Genomic DNA, 18,645 nt, shown 5'->3' on the forward strand with positions numbered 1-18,645 from the left:
CTCAGTCGTCTTGCTGCAATCTTGAAGCTGGCCCGCTTACCGTCTTGCATATATTGCTTCGTGCATCACTGCATATAGGGGAGCGTCATCGAATGGTTGCAAATGTTCAAGGGCCGAAAGGGTTTGGCGTGTGAGAAAACCAAACTGTGTGAGGTCGCTGGTCATCCTGGTAATCAACTCTGGAAAGTCAGTTCTCTTGACCCAAAAAGAGACAAGAAGGGACACCGATACCGTGGACGGTATCAAGATATCCTACAATATGCATCAGCAGAAAGATTTCTACTTCAATTCCGATGCCATACCATGAAAGCCGAAAAGACTTCCTAATTGACGCAGTCGTGAAACCGAGAGTCTCCCTCCGGTTGGGAGTCTAATCGGTTCTTTCTGTAAATGGCGGACAATATCCTTGACCCGCTTTATGTCCTCCGGATATTTACTGTAAAAAGCTTTGTTTCTCTCGATCACCTTCCCTGAGTATGTGAGCTCCTCAGTGCATACAGTTGCTAAATCCTTGTTAAAAGATTGCGGGACTCACTGAAGAGCTGATCGTACACTTTGTCAGGTCCTGAAACTAGCGGTGGTAACCCTCCTGTCAGGAAAACTGGATTGATGTTTGTAAGAAGCTTGCATTCATCTTGACTCAGACCTACCCTCTTGCAGTCCTTCCGGACTGGCAACTCTTAGCTGTGTGCGGGTACCTCAGTTAAGCCCTTATTTCCAACTCACAATTGAGAAAGGTAGTTGACGGAACAAAAGCCTCCAAAACTTTGACCTAGAAGTGTCCATTTACGTCTCTCAGTAGGATAGTCTTTCGTCAAGGCCTTTCGCACTGCCTCGCAATCCTTGACTATGCCAATTCGTCAGGCCCTAAAGACATCAGGGTGCATTGTAGTCGCAAACAAACCAATGTTATCCGCCCGAAAATGCTTGAGTAATGCAGCCTGACTATGTGCATTCCCTTCAACCGCGAGTGTTCGCGCAGTGATCGTGCTACTCATGCCAGTGCCTTTTGAAACATTAGACTTCGCCCTCATTCTAGAAGGCCGAAGCAGATATTTACCTCGCTGATCTAGCAGCAGTATCTTTCCAATTTTCAGTCGTGAAGAGAAAAGACGACTGGAGCATAGAGACCTTATAGCCCTTATCCAGCACTAAGTTCACCCAACTGGTGCTCGAAGGACTTCTACACGGAAAGCCTGGTCCGCCTAGAGCGTCTAAGCATGGATCGTCTTAGAAAAGTCATAGCTATCGATACCTTGCAAATATAAGACTGGTCGAAGTCTGTCTTAGATTTCGAAGAAATGGGGGAGGATGTTGAATTTACACCAAGGTAGATACACAGTCTCACGGGTACTATCTTTCAAGTCCTTGCTAGGATCCACTGGTTTCTGATATCTCTCTACGATGCGTCCAAAGATGCTCAATCTACTGCCGCTGGGTGAGTCGTACTTTTTAGGAACTTCAAAGAACGTCTCTGAGACATTGAGCTTTCCTGAACTTGATTAGTCTCCTCGCGGTTGATTGTGATCTTGAGATATTCTTCGACCTGGATACTGATGAGTTCTCGATCCCAATATCTTAGCAGGTGCTATATCTGCCATTTTGTCGTCCTTTTTTGCTCGATAATCATGGGTCGAGACTTCGTGCTAAAATCAAGTTATGGTGTGATGTTTGTAAGAAGGCCTACACACTCAGGGCTTTTCTAGACGAATCATATTTCCGATAAATCCGCACATCAAGAATCTTTTTTTCAGATAAAGTACAACTATTGAATATGTGTGGAGTGATCTTAAGTTTTCAGAACTTATTCATTATATTAAGAATATAAAATAAATTTCAAACTTATTCAGCATTTTTGAATGGTAAAAATACTGAAGAATCTATTTCAAGCCTTTCCTAAAAAGATTAGAAATATGGCCAAAACAGTCTGGAGTTTACGTAGTCGTGATGAAAGGTGCCCAATTGCGCTTTAAACAGGAAGTCCATGACGAGATTTCATTTGTGCTTGCCTTAGGCCCTGGTGGGCCTGTGGCTTTGAACCTTCACAACGTACCACCCAATTATGCATCCAATAAATCAGCGTGGGACTTGTGATTCAATAATCAGAGAGAGATATGGATGATGCGCCGTTGGCGCTTGAGGTACGCTTTGAAAGCTTTGGAAAGATAACTCTATTGACCGTTTGGGTATTTAGAGAGAATTTTGTCCCCCAATCGATTCGTCGTTGTTCTACGCTCTGTCGTCAGATTATGATTTGACAGATCAAGCATCGCTCGAGGAATTTCGAAATGTCCTTGATTCCGTAAAACAAAGCACAGGTGCTGATAACACAGCTGACTTCGACCCTTCTGGAACGAGCCATGTCGACGACGATCCACTATCGCAGAGTTCGTCTGAGAGAGCAGGATCTCGTCCTAACGATGCCACGTCTTCTTCCGCAGACACAGAAGATACCGAACTTAGTGGCGCCTTGTCGGCTTTCGGAGCTTTGCATCTGAACAATGAAAACGGGGTCGAGGGCCCTCCGTCAGAGCATCAACTCGGATGGACTGCATTGCCCTTCGAGGCGAAAGCAGACATATTGAAAGAGATGTTTCCGGTTGTCAAATCTGTTGATATAAGCTACATCCTAAAGCGGTCTGGAGATAGATATGATCGTACGGTGGAAGAATTACTCAATCGAGCTTTTCTAGAGGATGATACCAACGAACTGGGTGAGAAGTCAATTAAAAGAAGTATCGAAGGATTCTCGGAGCCTACTTTCTACAAGACGAGAAAAAGGAGAGGCAAGAAGGCAAGTCCCCATGATTGGGAGAGCTCGACTTTGGTTCCTCAGGACAATAGATCTAGCATCATCACTCCTGCTCCCTTGAGTCAATGGGATCGCGCTAGGGAGGATGTCCAATTCATTACTGCACGCACACATCTTCCTCAAACGGTCATTGCTTCAACCTACCATAAGCATGCAGTGTCGCTTGCTTCAACGATAGCTGCAATTTGCCGTTCCGAACGACACGAGAACCCCTACGTTAAGGAGGCTACACCTCCTCTGCTAGAGACGCAAGCTGCCGAGCTTACTGCTGATTTCCCTACCCTTGACCCCCACCAATCACATGCCCTTGTAAGACTTACGTACCCATCTACAGCATCTGCTCATGAACTCGCGCGTGCACTAGTGACAAAGCCGTACGCCGTGTCTGAAGCTATCATCACACCGCACTACCAAGCTCCTGACCTTTCTTCAGATTCGATGCTGGAATCGCTGTCTGCTGCCCGAAGGGCTATCCCTGTGGAAACGGCCGAAAGGCTCGATATAATTCGTCATCAAGCGTACCATCAAGCATCAGCCGCCCACCGGGTCTCAAAGTCCAAACCACTAATGGGTGGCGCGGCTGCGTACTACAGCTCCGTTGCACGGGACGCGTCTGATGCATTACGTCAGCGTGAAAGCGCTCAGGCTGAAGCAACGGTAGTAGGTCAATCGCGATCAGGAGAAGTCGATTTGCACGGTGTGCAGGTACGCGATGCACAGGCTATTGCAAGTCGCAAAGCCGAGCAATGGTGGGAAAGCTCGGGCAGGGAGTGGGCGCGAGAGGGTAAAGCCCGGAACGGTGGCCTTAGGATCATCACCGGCAGAGGACAGCATAGTCAAGGTGGCAAAGGAAGGCTTGGGCCAGCTGTTGGAGCGATGCTAGTGAGGGAGGGGTGGAAGGTCGAGGTTGGGGAGGGCGTCATCGATGTGGTAGGCAAAGTGAGAAGGTAAATTTGGACATTTCACAGGATATCTTTTGGGCTATGAGTGATATGTTGGGTAACGACGTCGAATACTCCTGGATAGAATAGGCCTACGTATAGTTGACACAATTCTCATAAAATCTCATTTTATACTACTCGGCAATCAGAATACATACTTATGCCTAGTTGCAACTGCATACCAGATCGCGTTCGAAAGCCACAAAGGATGCTTCTCATCCAAATCCTTACCTTAGTAGACCGCATATCCACCCTGCGTTCATCATTAGCCAGTATCAATGTCCATATTTGACACAGACTTACATCAGCATAAACGTGAGCCCCAGTAACAAATCTACTCGCATCACTAGAAAAGAAAACCGCCAATCCATTCAACTCATCTGGGGTTCCAATCCTCCCCATTGGCGTCGCCTGCTCCCAATGCGTCCTCTGCGCCTGCAGTAACGGATCTTCATTCAACTGCGTATCCATGTACCCAGGCGCAATGGTATTGACCCTGATCCCATGCGGCGCCCACTCGCCCGCGAGTGATTTTGCGAGCTGTGTTACGGCGGCTTTAGACGCATTGTAGGCGCATTGTTGCTGAGGATGCAGGACACGTGAGCCAGCTATACTGGAGAGGAAGATAATACTGCCACCATTGCCAGAGGCTATCATTTGCTGGCCACAGGCCTGGGAAACGATGAAGCTGCCAGTGAGATTGATGTCGAGGAGACGGCGGAATGCGGACGGAGGATAGGTCTCGGCTTTGATATTTGAGCTGGGAGGTTTGTGTGGTCAGAAATGCTGGGACAGCCATCTTGAATATGGCACGAGCTCACTCGACAATGCCTGCTGAATTGACCACGATATCTATAGAGCCGGAGTCTTTTGATATCTGGCTGACGGTTTCCTTGATGGCATCTGCGTCGGTAACATCGGCGGCGTAGAATCGTACTGGTATACCGGTGCTATCCTGTAGTTCTGCGGCAGATGCTTGTCCGAGTTCTTGCTTGAGATCTACGAGCGCGATCTCTTTCGTGCCGGCTTCAGCAAGTGCCTGAGCCATATTCCATCCAAGACCTCGAGCTCCTCTAGACAGCAGATTAAGTTAGGGAATGTAAAACCGTCAATCTTGCGCTCCTCAAATGGGAAAAGATCCAAGATTCTTCGGAGCACAAGTAGCTGCAATAAGGAAAGCCAGTCACAGTATATCAAAATCACTTAAAGACAGCACCAAAGGCATATTAGACTATCCGAACTTGCCGTTGACTCACCCAGTGATCAAAGCAACTTTTCCTTGAAGTAAAAAGGTCTTTATTGTGGGCGTCAAATGCTCGGCGAGGTTTGCGTTGAAAGGCTGCGAGCTTCGTAATCCTGACTTGTTCGCGTTGAGAGTGGTCTGTGAGAAGGTCCTCGTACGAGCGACAATCGACTTGGCCGTGAAAGACTTCATATTCACACGATTCCATGGCGAAGAACATTGAACAATACAATTGTTGAGGGGTTCTCTGCTCCTTGGGCCCCAAGTAGATAAGTTCTTGAACATGACTCGGATGTTATCAAAGAAGATTGAATAAGCAGGAAAACAATGTCTAGAAACGAACGACGAGATGGGAACCGGTACGGGCTTGTTCATCGCTTAAAAGTGAAGATTACGTGCTCGACTTTTGTTCGACGATGCCATAGTATTTGGCTACGAGGGGCCTCAAGGCAATCACCTACAGTTTTGTGGCATGTTCCTTTGCTGTTCATGTGCATCAGGACAGCGATGGTGGGCGGTACAATGGGTTCTGACATGCTAGCACAGGAAAGAGCTCATCATTCCCAATCTAGTAATATGATAACCCCTAAGAGACGCTCAATTTCAAGAAGAAATGTCGAATCTATTCTACGTTTACGGCGTGGGTATCAGTAATTACAGAGACTTAGCGTACGCGCGCCGTTGCCATATCTGATGCCCATGCATTGAAGCACTTGTTTATTTTCAATCGGAGCAGGCGTTACCAGACTATTGCCCAATGCGCAGGAGCGTGGGGGAAGAAGCGCCAAGCCCTCTTGATGCGACTAGGTAAGTTTAGAGTTCAAGTAGTGTCAGTGCCAAGAGATATCATTTTGTCGAAATGAGTAAATTGTTCCGCGTCCTCAAGGTATTCCGGCCTTGACGATCCTGACGATTGAGTGCTTCTGCTGACACCAGAGCACTTTCTTTAATCTTTCTTTTTGTTTTGTACCGTCTGGCTTGGCCATCAGTCGCTTCAGTATGTCTGAAACGAAGCAGCTCACCTTCTCTGAGGTCTCAGAACACAGCTCCAAAAAAGTATGTACAATCCGCAACTTTCGATCGCACAGAAGCTAATTGGCTTGTCTGGCTCATAGGACATCTACCTGATAGTCCATGATAAAGTCTATGATGCCACATCATTCGTCGACGAGCATCCGTATGTTGCAAGCCATTCATTCTCGGCGCCATAACCGTCGAGCGCCTTGCGATTCGCCACTTGCTGCCGAGCAAGTTTTTAGAACGCAGAACCTCGGCTGACAAACGGGAATTAGCGGTGGCGAAGAAGTTCTCTTAGATGTCGGCGGCCAAGAGGCTACGGAGGCGTTCGAAGACGTAGGGCATAGTGACGAGGCAAGGGAAATCCTTGAGGGGCTGAAGGTGGGCGATTTAAAGAGAGTGGTACGTTTGATATCTGCGCCATGACCTTTGCCTCCAATGCCCAGAATCTGTTGTTTCAATATATCAATGCCCATCTTTGGCATTTAACCTAGAAGCATGGCTAAGAGTATACTAGGCTGGTGACCCCGAACCCAAAGCGCATGCTCCTCCACCATCTACAGCCAGCACAGGTGCAACGTCAGACTCGACTGGTTTGGGCATCGGTCTTTATGCAATTGTGTTGGTCGGTGGCCTGGCAGCATTTGGGGCATACAAGTATCTCCAGGCCAATTCGCAAAGCAGCAAGTAGAAAGAGTGCTTATCAAGTTTTCAAGGAACTTTGATGTTTGCCTTGCGAGAGGTATTTCGCATCGATCTCATTCAAGAATATCAACAGCCGCCAGCGCTTATCCTTTACTGCAAATTGTATTAGAACACAAATTTGGGTCAGAGCCGTTGGTCGATCGCGTATCCATTAACTATTTCTTTAAACCCCCATTCGCCATCTGCTTATCTCTCATCTTTACCGTCAAAAAATCTTCGTATCATTGTTGTGCTTTATTCTCAGAAAAATGGCAGTCTGGCTACCGTCTCTTTCATTGCGTCAATGAGACTTGGCCAGGGGTCGCTCCAATGACAGCACGGCAATAAATCAGCAGATCTGCCGAGGTCTTTCCCCGCAAAAAGAACATCCCAATGCGCGTCAGCATGCACCTGTGATTCTGGCGTCATGCAATGGCGCACGATACATTAATCAAGACAGGCACAACTACTGTGGTACCGTAGCTTGACCATTTTCCGCCTCCACAATGGGTCTCGGCGTACGATTGGCACCCACTGCGGCAAGCCGAGCGCTCAATCTTCTAAGAACACTCCACGCTCATCCTCCAGCATGTCCATGCCACACGAATGTTAGCTGTGCTCACCCAGCGCCGTCCGCTCTCAGACATGCCAGAAGGACACTTGCCACGCCCGTGGACAGCCCGCAAACTCCTGATTATGCCTTCGAAATGGCGGCTTCTAGCATCCGCTTCGGACCCGGTTGCACCAAGGAGGTGGGCATGGACTTCAAGAACATGGGTTCGAACAGGGTTTGCGTGGTCACAGATCAGAATGTGGCAAAACTAGACGCAATGAAGCAAGTAGAACAAGCTTTGGGAAGCGAGGGTGTGGAATATACCGTGTATCAGAGGACAATGGTCGAGCCAAAGGATTACTCGTGAGGCCGGACCAACCTTTCGTGCTATGGATTCACTGACCCGCAGCAAGTATTCGTGAAGCAATCGACTTCTCTAAAGCATACGCTCCGGACGCCTTCCTCGCCGTAGGTGGAGGCAGCGTAATCGACACTGCCAAACTCATGAACCTGTACACCAATTACCCATCCGCCTCCTTTCTCGACTTCGTCAACGCACCTCTAGGCCTCGGCAAACCAATCGACAAGAAGCTCTCCCCTCTCATCGCCGTCCCGACCACCGCCGGCACCGGCTCCGAAACCACTGGCACCGCCATCTTCGACCTCGTCTCCAAGAAAGCAAAAACCGGCATCGCGCACCGAGCCCTCAAGCCCACCCTCGGTATCTGCGACCCCTACAACACGCGAACTATGCCGTCCGCTGTGCACGCCTCTTCAGGTCTTGACGTCCTCTGCCACGCGCTAGAATCATGGACCGCGATCCCCTACCAGCAGCGCGTACCGCGTCCTCCGAATCCCATAAATCGCCCCGCGTATCAGGGTGCGAATCCTATATCCGACATCTTCTCCCTTCAGGCTTTGAAGCAGACAATCAAGTACCTCCCGCGTGCAGCGAAGGATCCGGATGACTTCGAGGCGCAGTCGGAAATGCTCCTTGCTGCCACCTTGGCGGGCGTAGGTTTTGGAAATGCAGGCGTGCATTTGTGCCATGGGATGTCGTACCCGATTTCCTCGCAGAATCCGGCTAAGTATAAACACTATGGCTACCAGTCTTCTGATCCTATTATTCCGCATGGTGTTTCTGTCGCAGTGACCGCGCCTGCTGTCTTCAAGTTCACGGCGCCCTCGAATCCAGAGCGCCATCTTGTCGCAGCAGAGGCATTTGGAGTGGACACTACGAGTGTGAAGAGGGGAAGTGAGGGTGAGGTATTAGCGGAGGCGTTGGCGAGGTTTCTGAGCGAGTTGGGTGATCAGCCCAGGGGGCTAAAGGGACTCGGATTTCAGGGAAAGGATGTAGAAGAGCTTGTGGAGGGAACGATCCCGCAGAAACGGGTTTTGATGTTGGCGCCGGGGTTGAGTCTGGACGTGGAACGGGAGCGGGAGCAGTTGGGAGACTTGTTTGAGGATGCGATGGATTACTAGGGCATTACCGAACGGGGTGAAGTATATATGAGTGAGATCTGTATGGTAGTCTTTTGTACATAGAGTCTGAAGTGACAAAGGCGGGGCTGTAGTCTATACATATGTTCTTGGAATTACTTGCACCTGTCGCCCATGGCTGGCTATGTTCAAAACATCCTTCTTGGATGCATAGACGGCAGCCTTAACAATTCTTCGAACGGCATGTAGCAGCTAGGCCTCTGTTGAGATTCTTGTAGATGTGTGATACAGAGGTGTATCGAATTCTAAGTAGAAGAATGCATTCATGGAGATTAGATGACATATCAGCACTTGGGAATGGTCAGCTTCAAATTTCAGCAATGATTAAGATTTTTCTCTACACCAATATATATGTCGAGCAGATGTCTGATACTTTACTTTCTGGATAGCTTTGAACTGTTCCAAGCCCAACCTCTACCTACAATGACGCACGTAATGATACGTGTGTCATTAGCAATCCAATTTGGCAAACGGTGCAAGTTATGGAAGACACCATTATCAACGCACTAGTAGCCTCCAGTGCGATCCACAGCATCAAGAATGATATCTCGAGCATGCTCGACGCCATCCCTGCCGCCCACAATCTCTATTGCATTACCATCACTATTCTGCCTTGGCACCGTAATCTTACATCCTGTTTGCGCCCTAATATCATTGATCTTGCTTCCACCTTTGCCTATGACATATCGGTAAAGGCTTGGATCTGGAAGCACTAAGTAGCCAGTGACTTGCGACTCGCGCGCCGCCGCAGCTTCGAGTGCCCTGTCGAGTGCAGAAGAAGCGGCCGCAATATTCTCTGGTGTGCCTTTCAAATTCCACGGGATGGAGCCTTCTTCAGAGGAGACTGTTTCACCGTTTACTATATTGAACGAGTGGGTACTCATGGAATTGGGATCGTCAGTAATCAGTGGCATGGAGGATCCAGAGTTTTGAGCAACCGAAGTAGATGTGGGTTTTGCAGGTGGTCTTTGATTCCCATGGTCGACTGTGACGTGAAGATCATTTCGGAGATGTCGAAAGAATCGACCGTTATCTGCAATTGAATGATGGTGCTTTCTTGGTATCTGAATGGTCTCCCCGGGTTGATCTTCAGTCAAGCTCAAAATGTGAGCCTTCGCCTTCTCTATGTCAGCGGCCTGGCCGCTGATCTTAATATTCGATCGGGCAGCGGATTCTTCCGTGGTCTTAGGTATGTAAAGCTCAACTTTGAATTGAGATTCGAGACGCCTTCTGGTCTCCCCGCCAGGACCGATGAGCAAACGATGTTTCTGCGGTGGGATGACCACGTTCTCAACCATCTGCCCCTCCTTTTGCGTGGCGAAGTCTTGCATTGCTGCAATTATCTTGTCAACCAACGCTGAATCACCTTCTACCTGAACGGCATCCGTATCAGAGTCTTGCCTTGGAAACCTAACGGTTCTAGCCAAGTCGCGACGATCATCAGAGCCTCCAGCAGCCACAACAATATTGCGGATGTTTGAGCCTCCGCTGCCGATGAGAGCCCTATGATGTTTGCGATCGATGTTTATGGATCGAGACACTGTACTATCAAAGATTCTGGATTTTTGCTCTAAGATCTTCCTGGCCTCCTCAACTTGCTTTTTCGTGCCTTTGAGCTGAATTTCGACGCGTCCACCAGCGTCACCACTCTCTTTGCTTGGCACGTCCACCTGGGCGCCGGATGCCAATCGAAGAGCCTCCATTTCTTGTCCGCCTTGTCCAATGAGAGAAGGCAATTGTTTCTGAGCCACACGTACAGATGACGCGTGCGAATTGTCCATTGTCCATTGCAACAGGCTCAAAAGCTCGTCTCGTGCTGCATCAGCACCCTTACTGGGTCCTTTGACAATCACCTCATCGGGTCCTTGGTTAGGTCTTCGATTTCGTGAAGGGCTAATCTCGCTTGCACCATCTGCAAGTGATTTGGCGTCTTCAGAGGCGGAAACTGCTCGAGGAAATTGAACTCGGACGTTATGTCGATCTTGGAGCCGATTGACCTGGCTGCCTTTTGCCCCTATGATATCTCGATGATATCTAGACGGTATCTTAAGAACGTGACTGCGTTCGTCTTCCAATTGCTTAGCTTGCGATATTATTCGGGCTTTCAGTTGTTCAGCTTTCATTTTTGGGCCGATGATCTCAACTCTACCCTCCTTTGTTTGGATGTTGACGTCGAACTCTTCTCGGAGCTTGTTGACGTTTTCGCCTCTCCTGCCAATGAGATGGCTCATATGCTTCTGCGGGTAATCGAAGCTTGTGATATGGCCGCGCTCAAGATCGTCTTGTTTTTCGGCCTCAACAAATGCCAGTACTTTGGCAGCGAAATCATCAGCAGCAGGTCTTGGACCACGCAAAGTAGCATGATGATCGGTTGTTGAAGATAGAGGACTGTCCGGCACTGTCGCTGCGCCTTGATCAATTTTCCCGGAGACCCCAAAACTTACTTGAACAGGGACCCGATCCTGGGGTAAGCTTTCCTGTTCTCGTTGAACGAACTTGCGAATTTTTTCGTGATATCTACACATGTTAGCCAGTTTCCAAACCGAGATTTTTCGATCCTTACTTCAGAGGTGCTGCAACATTAGTTGCATGAATCTTCTGTTGATCACTGATCAAATCAAGAATGTGCTGTTGAGCTTGCTCCAAGTTTTGTTCAAACTCTGCCACTTCCTGTGGCAAAGGTACCGATCGTGGAAAGGCATCAGCTTCAACAAAAGATGCCTGTTGCCCTTCATAAACAAGAATTAGATGGTCCGAAGACGCAGAGGCTCTAGACGGTAGTATCTGTACTCCGTAGTCATCTTTTAGTTTTCTGGCAGTCTGTTGATGTACGTGTTGATGGAAGAACGGATCTAATTGGACGTGACGTATCCGAGCTGGTGGATGTGCTGATATCAATCCGAGAATGTCTTGTCTTGCTCGGATGCCATTCTTGCCATCCTTGACATAGACCTCCCACTCGGCGGATTCTCGATCATTATTTGGTAGCACAATTCGCGCGTTGTACCGTCGCTCTAATTGCTCAATGATCTTCCGCTGTTGAAGATATTGTGTAACAGCATGAGCATGGGCGTGTGCACCCATTGGAGCATTTGCGTGTTGACGAGCTACATCGACGCGAGACAATGACATAGCACTAGCTATCTCCATGATTTTATCCAAGCCAGAAACCAGCCTATTCTGTGGGCCAGTGATGGTAAGGATATCAGAGTCAGCAGTAACAGGGGGCAGGATGATGGCACATCCTGTCTCGTTCAGGAAGTCGTGATGGGAATCCTCATTCTCGAGAAGGATTTGACGCTGACCTCGGTCGAGCTGCAGTTGAGAAAGACATATCTGTCGTTGGAGCTCTTCCACTTGGCGTTCGATTTCAGATCGCGCTTGTAGGGCGGCAAGACGCTCGCCAGAGATTCTGATATGATGGGTTGAACATGGGGTAAATTGAGGTGGCATGCCAGTCGGCGAGACCTCTGGAGGTGGTCCATCTGTCCAGGTAATGTATTGAGGCACTTCAACTTGTACCTGTCTCCCATCTTCCAGCGCACGGATGCGACAGTTATGTGGTCCTGCGATAAAGGGGTAGTACTCTGCTGGAATATGTTTTAGGCGGAGATTCACGGTCGAAGTGCGCTCATTGATTATATTCTCAACCTCCCGCCGAGCCATTTCCGCAGCAACAGCATCGCCTTCAATGGTCACGTCTATGGTTTGACTGTCGTCATCTTCATAAACAACAGCATGGCGTTCTTCAGTCTTTGGGACTTGCACTTTGGCACCAGTGCTTTTCTCGAGCTTTTGGATCATAGCTCCCTGTCGCCCAATAACATGGGAGCGCACGCTCAGAGGTATCGGGATCTTCACCGTTTGTGTCGAGCCAACCTCCTTTGCCACATCCTTCAATGCTTGACGGGTTGCATCAACAGGCCCGGTCCCTTCGAAAACAACGCCTCCATTGAACCCAGGCTTGACCTCCACTTTGGCTTTGGATCTTCTGTTAATGTCTTGTACCACTCCTTGGTAGGACTTTTTCTTGAGCTTGTTAGGCGGTACAAGCTGATGGCGGGCGAATTGAATGCTTTCAGTATGCTTCCCGGGTATGTGTATTTGCTGGGGTACGCCATTGAAAGTTGGCTTTGTGGAAGCGTGCAAGGATGCAGGAGTACGAGCATCCGAAACCGGCGTCGATGCACGGGATGAATTCATACTTGGCGCATGGAGGCCCCCATTGACCCCATTTGGTCTGTTCTGGAGTGAAGACGGCTTTTTGGCGCCCCACGCAGTTGTGGGCTTGCCTGGAGTAGGAGCTTTGGGACCACTGCCAAGGGCCGGGAAGAGCTCTTCTGACTGAGTGTTCAAGCCGCTTGGAGCAGCGGATCTCGAGGAAACAGGTCGAGAGTTTTCGTCGGACTTTTGCTTGCCTGCTTCTTCATTTGAAAAGCCATTGGCGGCCACGTCAGGTGCAGGGACATGATCTTTTGGAGCATCAGTCGAAGGAGGGGGTGCTCTAAGTCGTCCTCATCCGGAACATCTTCGATTGTGGGGTGATGGGCAGCTTCAGCTTCGTGCTTCAGCCGCAGCTTTTCTGCAGCAGTCAAGCTGCTAGAGCCTGGATCAAGGTCCCCATTCATCTCCTTGTTCGTTGTTGAAATCAGAGACTAGGTGAAAGTCCCAATGGTGTTAAGCTATTTGCGTGTGTGGAAAGCTGGAGCTTACTGGTTTTAGCGTTTGGACTGTCGTCGTCTGACGTTGACTGAGGCTCCGTAAATAGAGCGTAGACGGGTCAGTGCGGATTCTCGAGTCGATTAATACAGCTCAAAGCTGGCAATGCCTGGACTCAACGCTGGGGGTAGCTTCTACGCCGAAATGTATTTAGACGTCACACTCAGCTAGGGCGCCTTGAGTACCTAAGAGATATTCAGTGGCCAAGAGAATGATGGTAGTTGAGAAGCATCGCCATCAACAGAGACATGAGGCCTTTCGTCGAACCTCAGCTGAGGCTTGGGTTCTTCGGGCAAGGTTGGAAAAGCGCACAGTGGACAGAAAGGAAGAATGGTTCGGAGTAAAAAGTTCTTCTCCGAGCAGCCACATTTTAGCACTAGGGTCTTAGGGGCAGGATTAAATCTAGTTCTAGTTCTAGCCTGAGTTCTGTTGATTCTAGTCGATGTAAGAACGAAATCTATTTTCAATTTTCATACATTGACGTTCTGTCCTTGTAGCCCACTCGTGGGTATGACCATGTTCAGCCAAGTCTACGCAGCTGAGTATGCAGGTTCACTGAGGGCGTTCCAGGCTGTTCGTGTGAGTTCATGCGAGTGCGATCTCAAGCCTCAACCTAGGAGTGGAACACTGCCCAACAGGAGGAGGTCAATGTCGCCGCTGCTTCTGAAGCGGATGCTTGGAAGTATCCAATTCCCTTCAGCAAATTCATTACTGACACCAAGCACTGGGGATGAATAGACTGATTTCCACCCGATATGTCCTGTCAAGCTTAGACCCGCAGCATGAGATGGAGCTAAAGGTTGATGAAGAGCCTTCAGCATCCGGTCCAACTACAGAATCGAGTAGTGGCAATAGACAGCTCGAGTCACACGGTAGATGCATATGTCTCGGTGTCGCAAGACGCACAATGCATGCTGCCCACTCTGCGCAGGGGTTTGCCATGTGTTTGTTTCATCTGGCTCGTGATCCGGTCGGGAGAAGGCAGGGTTTGCAAATCTGGGGTACATTCCTGACACTCTATGTAGAGCACAGATGTATGACTAGGGATATTGCCGACGGTGACTATACTTTGAGGGGGAAAGATCAGTGTACAAGCACGCGCAGAACCGGCTGGGTGGGAGATCTACGCTCTCTCCCAGGAGCCTCGCCGCCAGACTTATTTCTCACGTACGGAATACCCGCTAGCTGCCTATGATTAATTTGACCGTTGGCATCTGCATCATTTGTTTATTTCTCCTCGATTCGTTCCGTCCCAGCACTGCCAGCCAGCCAGCCAGCCAGCCAGTCGTGGATCTCCTATCGTAGGCAGAACCCCGACCATTGACGCGCTAGCCCAGAGCCAATCGCAGTATCTTTAAACGGTGGGCTAGCGCCCGCATTTTGTTCCAGAGCTAGGGCATCATGGACGACACAAGGAATGGCATGAAAGCGAAGCGTCTGACCAAAGAACCTCCCGCCAGCGTCCATTCACTGAGTCACCAGAACCACTCAGCTATGCACCGACAGCCGTCCCAGTCGCCGGCCAGTAGTCACACCAGCCACGATTGTCAGAGGACCCCCACCTCCTCAAGTTCCTCGCTCGAGCGCTCTGTCAAAGACCAGTCCCATTCTCACGCGCCACGGCCCCACCAATACACTCGGAGGTCGTTCGAGGAGACGGTGCCGGATGAATTGAATCCACACCCTGGAACGCTGTCGTCGTTGGACTCCACCAAAGCCTCAGGATATCAGAACTCATTGCGACGGCCGGGCCCGCCTCCCTTATCACACACCGCGCCTTATTCTAAGACAATGACCCCATCCTTGAGACAATCCGCCAGCTTTTCGAGTAATGATAGACCATTTGAAAGAGCGCGATCGGGCTCGGGAAGTGCTTATTCCCCCAACTCAAAGAGGTACTCGGACGATTCGAGCGGCGGCAAGAGTCCTGCACCATGGAAGAAGAAGAGTGGTATATCATCCTTCATTGGTAGTGTCTTAGGATCACCGCGCTCGAATAGTGTCAAGATCTCAGCCCCGGAGAACCCAGTTCATGTTACCCATGTCGGATTCGATAATCAGACCGGCCAATTCACCGTAAGTTTGCACGCTTCATCAATTGATCTGGAGCCTTTTGCGCTTCTGCCACCTGCGGGAACAAGTTTCCTTGATTTCGTTCGTTTTCTCCCGAAGACCAAGCTGCTAAGACCACATTTGAGCCTCTGAAATGCTGACTTCCAGCAGGGACTCCCTAAAGAATGGCAAAAAATGCTATCGGAGAGCGGCATCTCCAAAAGCGAGCAAGAGCAGAACCCTCAAACCATTGTCGATATCATGGGCTTCTACAAAGATACCGCGGGAGGAGGTACCGAAGATCAAATATGGCACAAGTTCGATCATGCTAGGGCAGATCCGAATGCGTCTGGATTGAGTCTTATAACGCCTACGACTTCCAATTCTCTCCAGACGCCTCACACGCATTTATCGACTATCACCAGTCCTCCCGCCAGTCCTCGATTCCCTACCAACACAGAAGGAAGCTTCGAAAACCCACGAGCTGCCCCTCCAATCCCAAGAAGTGTGCCCGCCACCCCCCAACCACGTTCACCAGCCAGGCAACACCAGCCAATCATCCTGGTCTGGTACCTGGACGGCCAGCTCCCAAACCCCCAGCGGTGCAAAATCTGACCCCAGCGCGACCGCCACCCCAAAAACCGACAGTTGCGAAACAAGTTGGACCTAGCTCCGCTGCACCCCCACAAGAGTTAGCAGTTCGCAGTCGTCCCCCTCCGAATGAGCTTGAAGAAGAAGATTCTGAACTAGGTCTACAGCGACAGCCTTCAAAGCCACAAGCCAACGGCCTCACCAGGCAAACATCTCGGCAAGCGCAAAATGCCCCGACAACCCCAAAACAAGGCCCCCCACCACAGCAAGAGCATACGTCTCCATCACGACAGGTTTCACAGAAGCAGCACGTGGAGCGTAATCCTAGCACGCGTCAGCCCCAACAGCAACCTCCTCAAACATCTCTTGAATCAGCTCAAAAAGCTTTCACCCCATCACAGGATCCTCAGGATGTACCCAACCCAACCCAACAAGCAAGAAATGGCCCGACACCCCGGCCGAGGCGAAATCGGAACGCGAGTAATATCGATATTGTTTCTCGTTTAACAGCTATCTGCGCACCCGGCGATCCTTTGCGAAAGTACAAGAATCTGAACAAGATCGGTCAAGGCGCATCGGGAGGAGTCTTTACGGCGTACGAGATCAATACGGGTAAGTGCGTGGCTATCAAGCAAATGAATCTGGAACAGCAGCCGAAGAAGGACCTTATCATCAATGAGATACTCGTGATGAAGGACAGTAAGCATAAGAATATCGTCAACTTCATGGACAGTTATCTTCGGACGGGAGAGCTCTGGGTCATCATGGAATACATGGAAGGAGGAAGTCTCACAGATGTCGTAACCTTTAATCTCATGACAGAGGGTCAGATAGCAGCAGTCTGTCGAGAGGTCAGTGGACAGACGAGGTCAAGTTCTGAGACGCCTAAGACTGATTGACGTGTAGACTCTTAATGGCCTGCAACACTTGCATTCTAAAGGTGTGATTCATCGAGACATCAAATCCGACAATATTCTGCTAGCCCAAGATGGTAATATCAAGCTGAGTATGAGACACATTCCACATTGACGAATGAGTAACTGATCTTCCGTGATAGCTGATTTTGGTTTCTGTGCTCAAATCAACGAGTCTCATAACAAGAGAACTACAATGGTTGGAACACCATACTGGATGGCGCCTGAAGTCGTGACGCGCAAAGAATATGGACGGAAAGTTGATATATGGAGTTTGGGGATCATGGCCATTGAAATGATTGAAGGAGAGCCTCCTTATCTGACCGAGTCTCCACTTCGAGCGCTCTACCTGATTGCCACCAACGGCACGCCCCAAATCAAGGACGAGCATAACCTCACACCAATGTTCAAGGACTTTTTGAACTTTGCGCTCAAGGTGGACCCTGAGAAGAGAGCTTCTGCCCATGATTTGTTGAGGGTGGGTTACTGAGGTACAGGCATGACGGACTCCCAGCTGACGATTTCATAGCATCAATTCATCCAAACGGCAGAGCCGTTGATCAACTTAGCGCCACTTGTTCGATCCGCTCGCCATAGTCGAGCCGCCGAGAGAAAGGATAAGGGTTCATAGAGCGGGGAAGACTTCGTGCTAGTAGAGCCAAGGGAAACTGAAGCGGCCTACGACCTGCCAAAAGTCGATAAGCTGCTGATGATATTTGCAGGATTTCATGACTACGAAGCAGCTATCAAACATTATCTTGGACGATCTACCTGACATCTCGCAGAATCAACGTAGCCTAGTTCTCGAATGGCCTTACAATTGCGTCTCAACCAAAACAATCGGAATGATATATTTACTCACAGTGCTCAAGTAGAACATTGAATGGGTTGAATTATGTGAAAGCAGCCACTTACAAGGAAGACACTTTATTTCTCTTTGACATGTCTCGGTCTATGCAATAGAGGAAGCCTGAGCAGCCTCTTGAGCTCACTAGAAAATCTTGAAGCAGTCTAGCGAACAATATCATGTCTCGATATCGATACACATTCTATGGAACTCTCTTTAATTAAATGGATTTTATCAAATGTCGAGGCTTTTCAGACAAAAAAGTGGTTGGCACGATATCAATGTGTTACAAAACTCATGGTGCGCCTTGCAAGCCTTAAAAGCAAGGCTGCATTGGGGGCTGTTTTCCATTTTCGTCACTTAGCACAGCCACACGCCACACTTAGCGCCCATGTGCGCCTCATGCACGACGAATCCTCACTCAGTATACACATCCTTCTGTAACTATCCTTCCCAATCTTTGCTCTGCCCTTCATTTTTGCACAGACGATTTGATCGCGAATATGTTCCGAGCTCAGCAAAACGCTTTTGATGATGCCGTTGGTGAGTAAACGCTTCGACATCTCCTCATCTAGGCAGCTACTAACTGCCAGGACAGCCAAGGCAACAGACGAGAATTTGACGTCCGAGAATTGGGAATTCATACTCGTAGGGAGGCCGCGAAGCACTAAGTTACGTGTTTGAAGGCTGAACATTTTAGGATGTCTGCGACAAAGTTGGGTCTGAGAGTACAGGGTAAAAGCCTACAGCTGGACTAGGAACTCTGACAACC

At 49.3% G+C, this 18,645-nt stretch overlaps 6 protein-coding genes across 6 annotated transcripts; 4 read left to right on the forward strand and 2 right to left on the reverse strand.

Annotated features, from left to right (window-relative positions):
• Positions 1-1,416: 1,416 nt before the first annotated feature.
• Positions 1,417-3,763, forward strand: KY384_002650 (uncharacterized protein; the record flags this gene model as incomplete). Its single annotated transcript, XM_044811172.1, has 2 exons — positions 1,417-1,438; positions 2,262-3,763. 2 exons carry the CDS (start codon positions 1,417-1,419, stop codon positions 3,761-3,763), a joined length of 1,524 nt encoding a protein of 507 aa, XP_044672055.1.
• A 222-nt stretch (positions 3,764-3,985) lies between these two features.
• KY384_002651 (uncharacterized protein) lies at positions 3,986-5,188 on the reverse strand (the record flags this gene model as incomplete). The annotated part of the gene is made up of 4 exons (XM_044811173.1): positions 3,986-4,006; positions 4,057-4,513; positions 4,575-4,826; positions 5,010-5,188. 4 exons carry the CDS (start codon positions 5,186-5,188, stop codon positions 3,986-3,988), a joined length of 909 nt encoding a protein of 302 aa, XP_044672056.1.
• Positions 5,189-5,995: 807 nt separating this feature from the next.
• KY384_002652 (uncharacterized protein) lies at positions 5,996-6,704 on the forward strand (the record flags this gene model as incomplete). The annotated part of the gene is made up of 4 exons (XM_044811174.1): positions 5,996-6,052; positions 6,112-6,173; positions 6,289-6,415; positions 6,531-6,704. 4 exons carry the CDS (start codon positions 5,996-5,998, stop codon positions 6,702-6,704), a joined length of 420 nt encoding a protein of 139 aa, XP_044672057.1.
• A 700-nt stretch (positions 6,705-7,404) lies between these two features.
• On the forward strand, positions 7,405-8,732 carry KY384_002653 (uncharacterized protein; the record flags this gene model as incomplete). Its single annotated transcript, XM_044811175.1, has 2 exons — positions 7,405-7,613; positions 7,664-8,732. 2 exons carry the CDS (start codon positions 7,405-7,407, stop codon positions 8,730-8,732), a joined length of 1,278 nt encoding a protein of 425 aa, XP_044672058.1.
• A 524-nt stretch (positions 8,733-9,256) lies between these two features.
• Positions 9,257-13,378, reverse strand: KY384_002654 (uncharacterized protein; the record flags this gene model as incomplete). Its single annotated transcript, XM_044811176.1, is given in 3 exon segments — positions 9,257-11,267; positions 11,314-13,125; positions 13,137-13,378. 3 exon segments carry the CDS (start codon positions 13,376-13,378, stop codon positions 9,257-9,259), a joined length of 4,065 nt encoding a protein of 1,354 aa, XP_044672059.1.
• A 1,585-nt stretch (positions 13,379-14,963) lies between these two features.
• Positions 14,964-17,657, forward strand: KY384_002655 (uncharacterized protein; the record flags this gene model as incomplete). Its single annotated transcript, XM_044811177.1, has 6 exons — positions 14,964-15,545; positions 15,693-16,026; positions 16,074-16,963; positions 17,019-17,118; positions 17,170-17,504; positions 17,556-17,657. 6 exons carry the CDS (start codon positions 14,964-14,966, stop codon positions 17,655-17,657), a joined length of 2,343 nt encoding a protein of 780 aa, XP_044672060.1.
• Positions 17,658-18,645: the final 988 nt, after the last annotated feature.

The sequence above is a fragment of the Bacidia gigantensis genome (genome assembly GCF_019456465.1).
Source record: "Bacidia gigantensis strain McMullin 20006 chromosome Unknown contig_156, whole genome shotgun sequence".
In the NCBI taxonomy this organism is placed as follows: domain Eukaryota; kingdom Fungi; phylum Ascomycota; class Lecanoromycetes; order Lecanorales; family Ramalinaceae; genus Bacidia; species Bacidia gigantensis.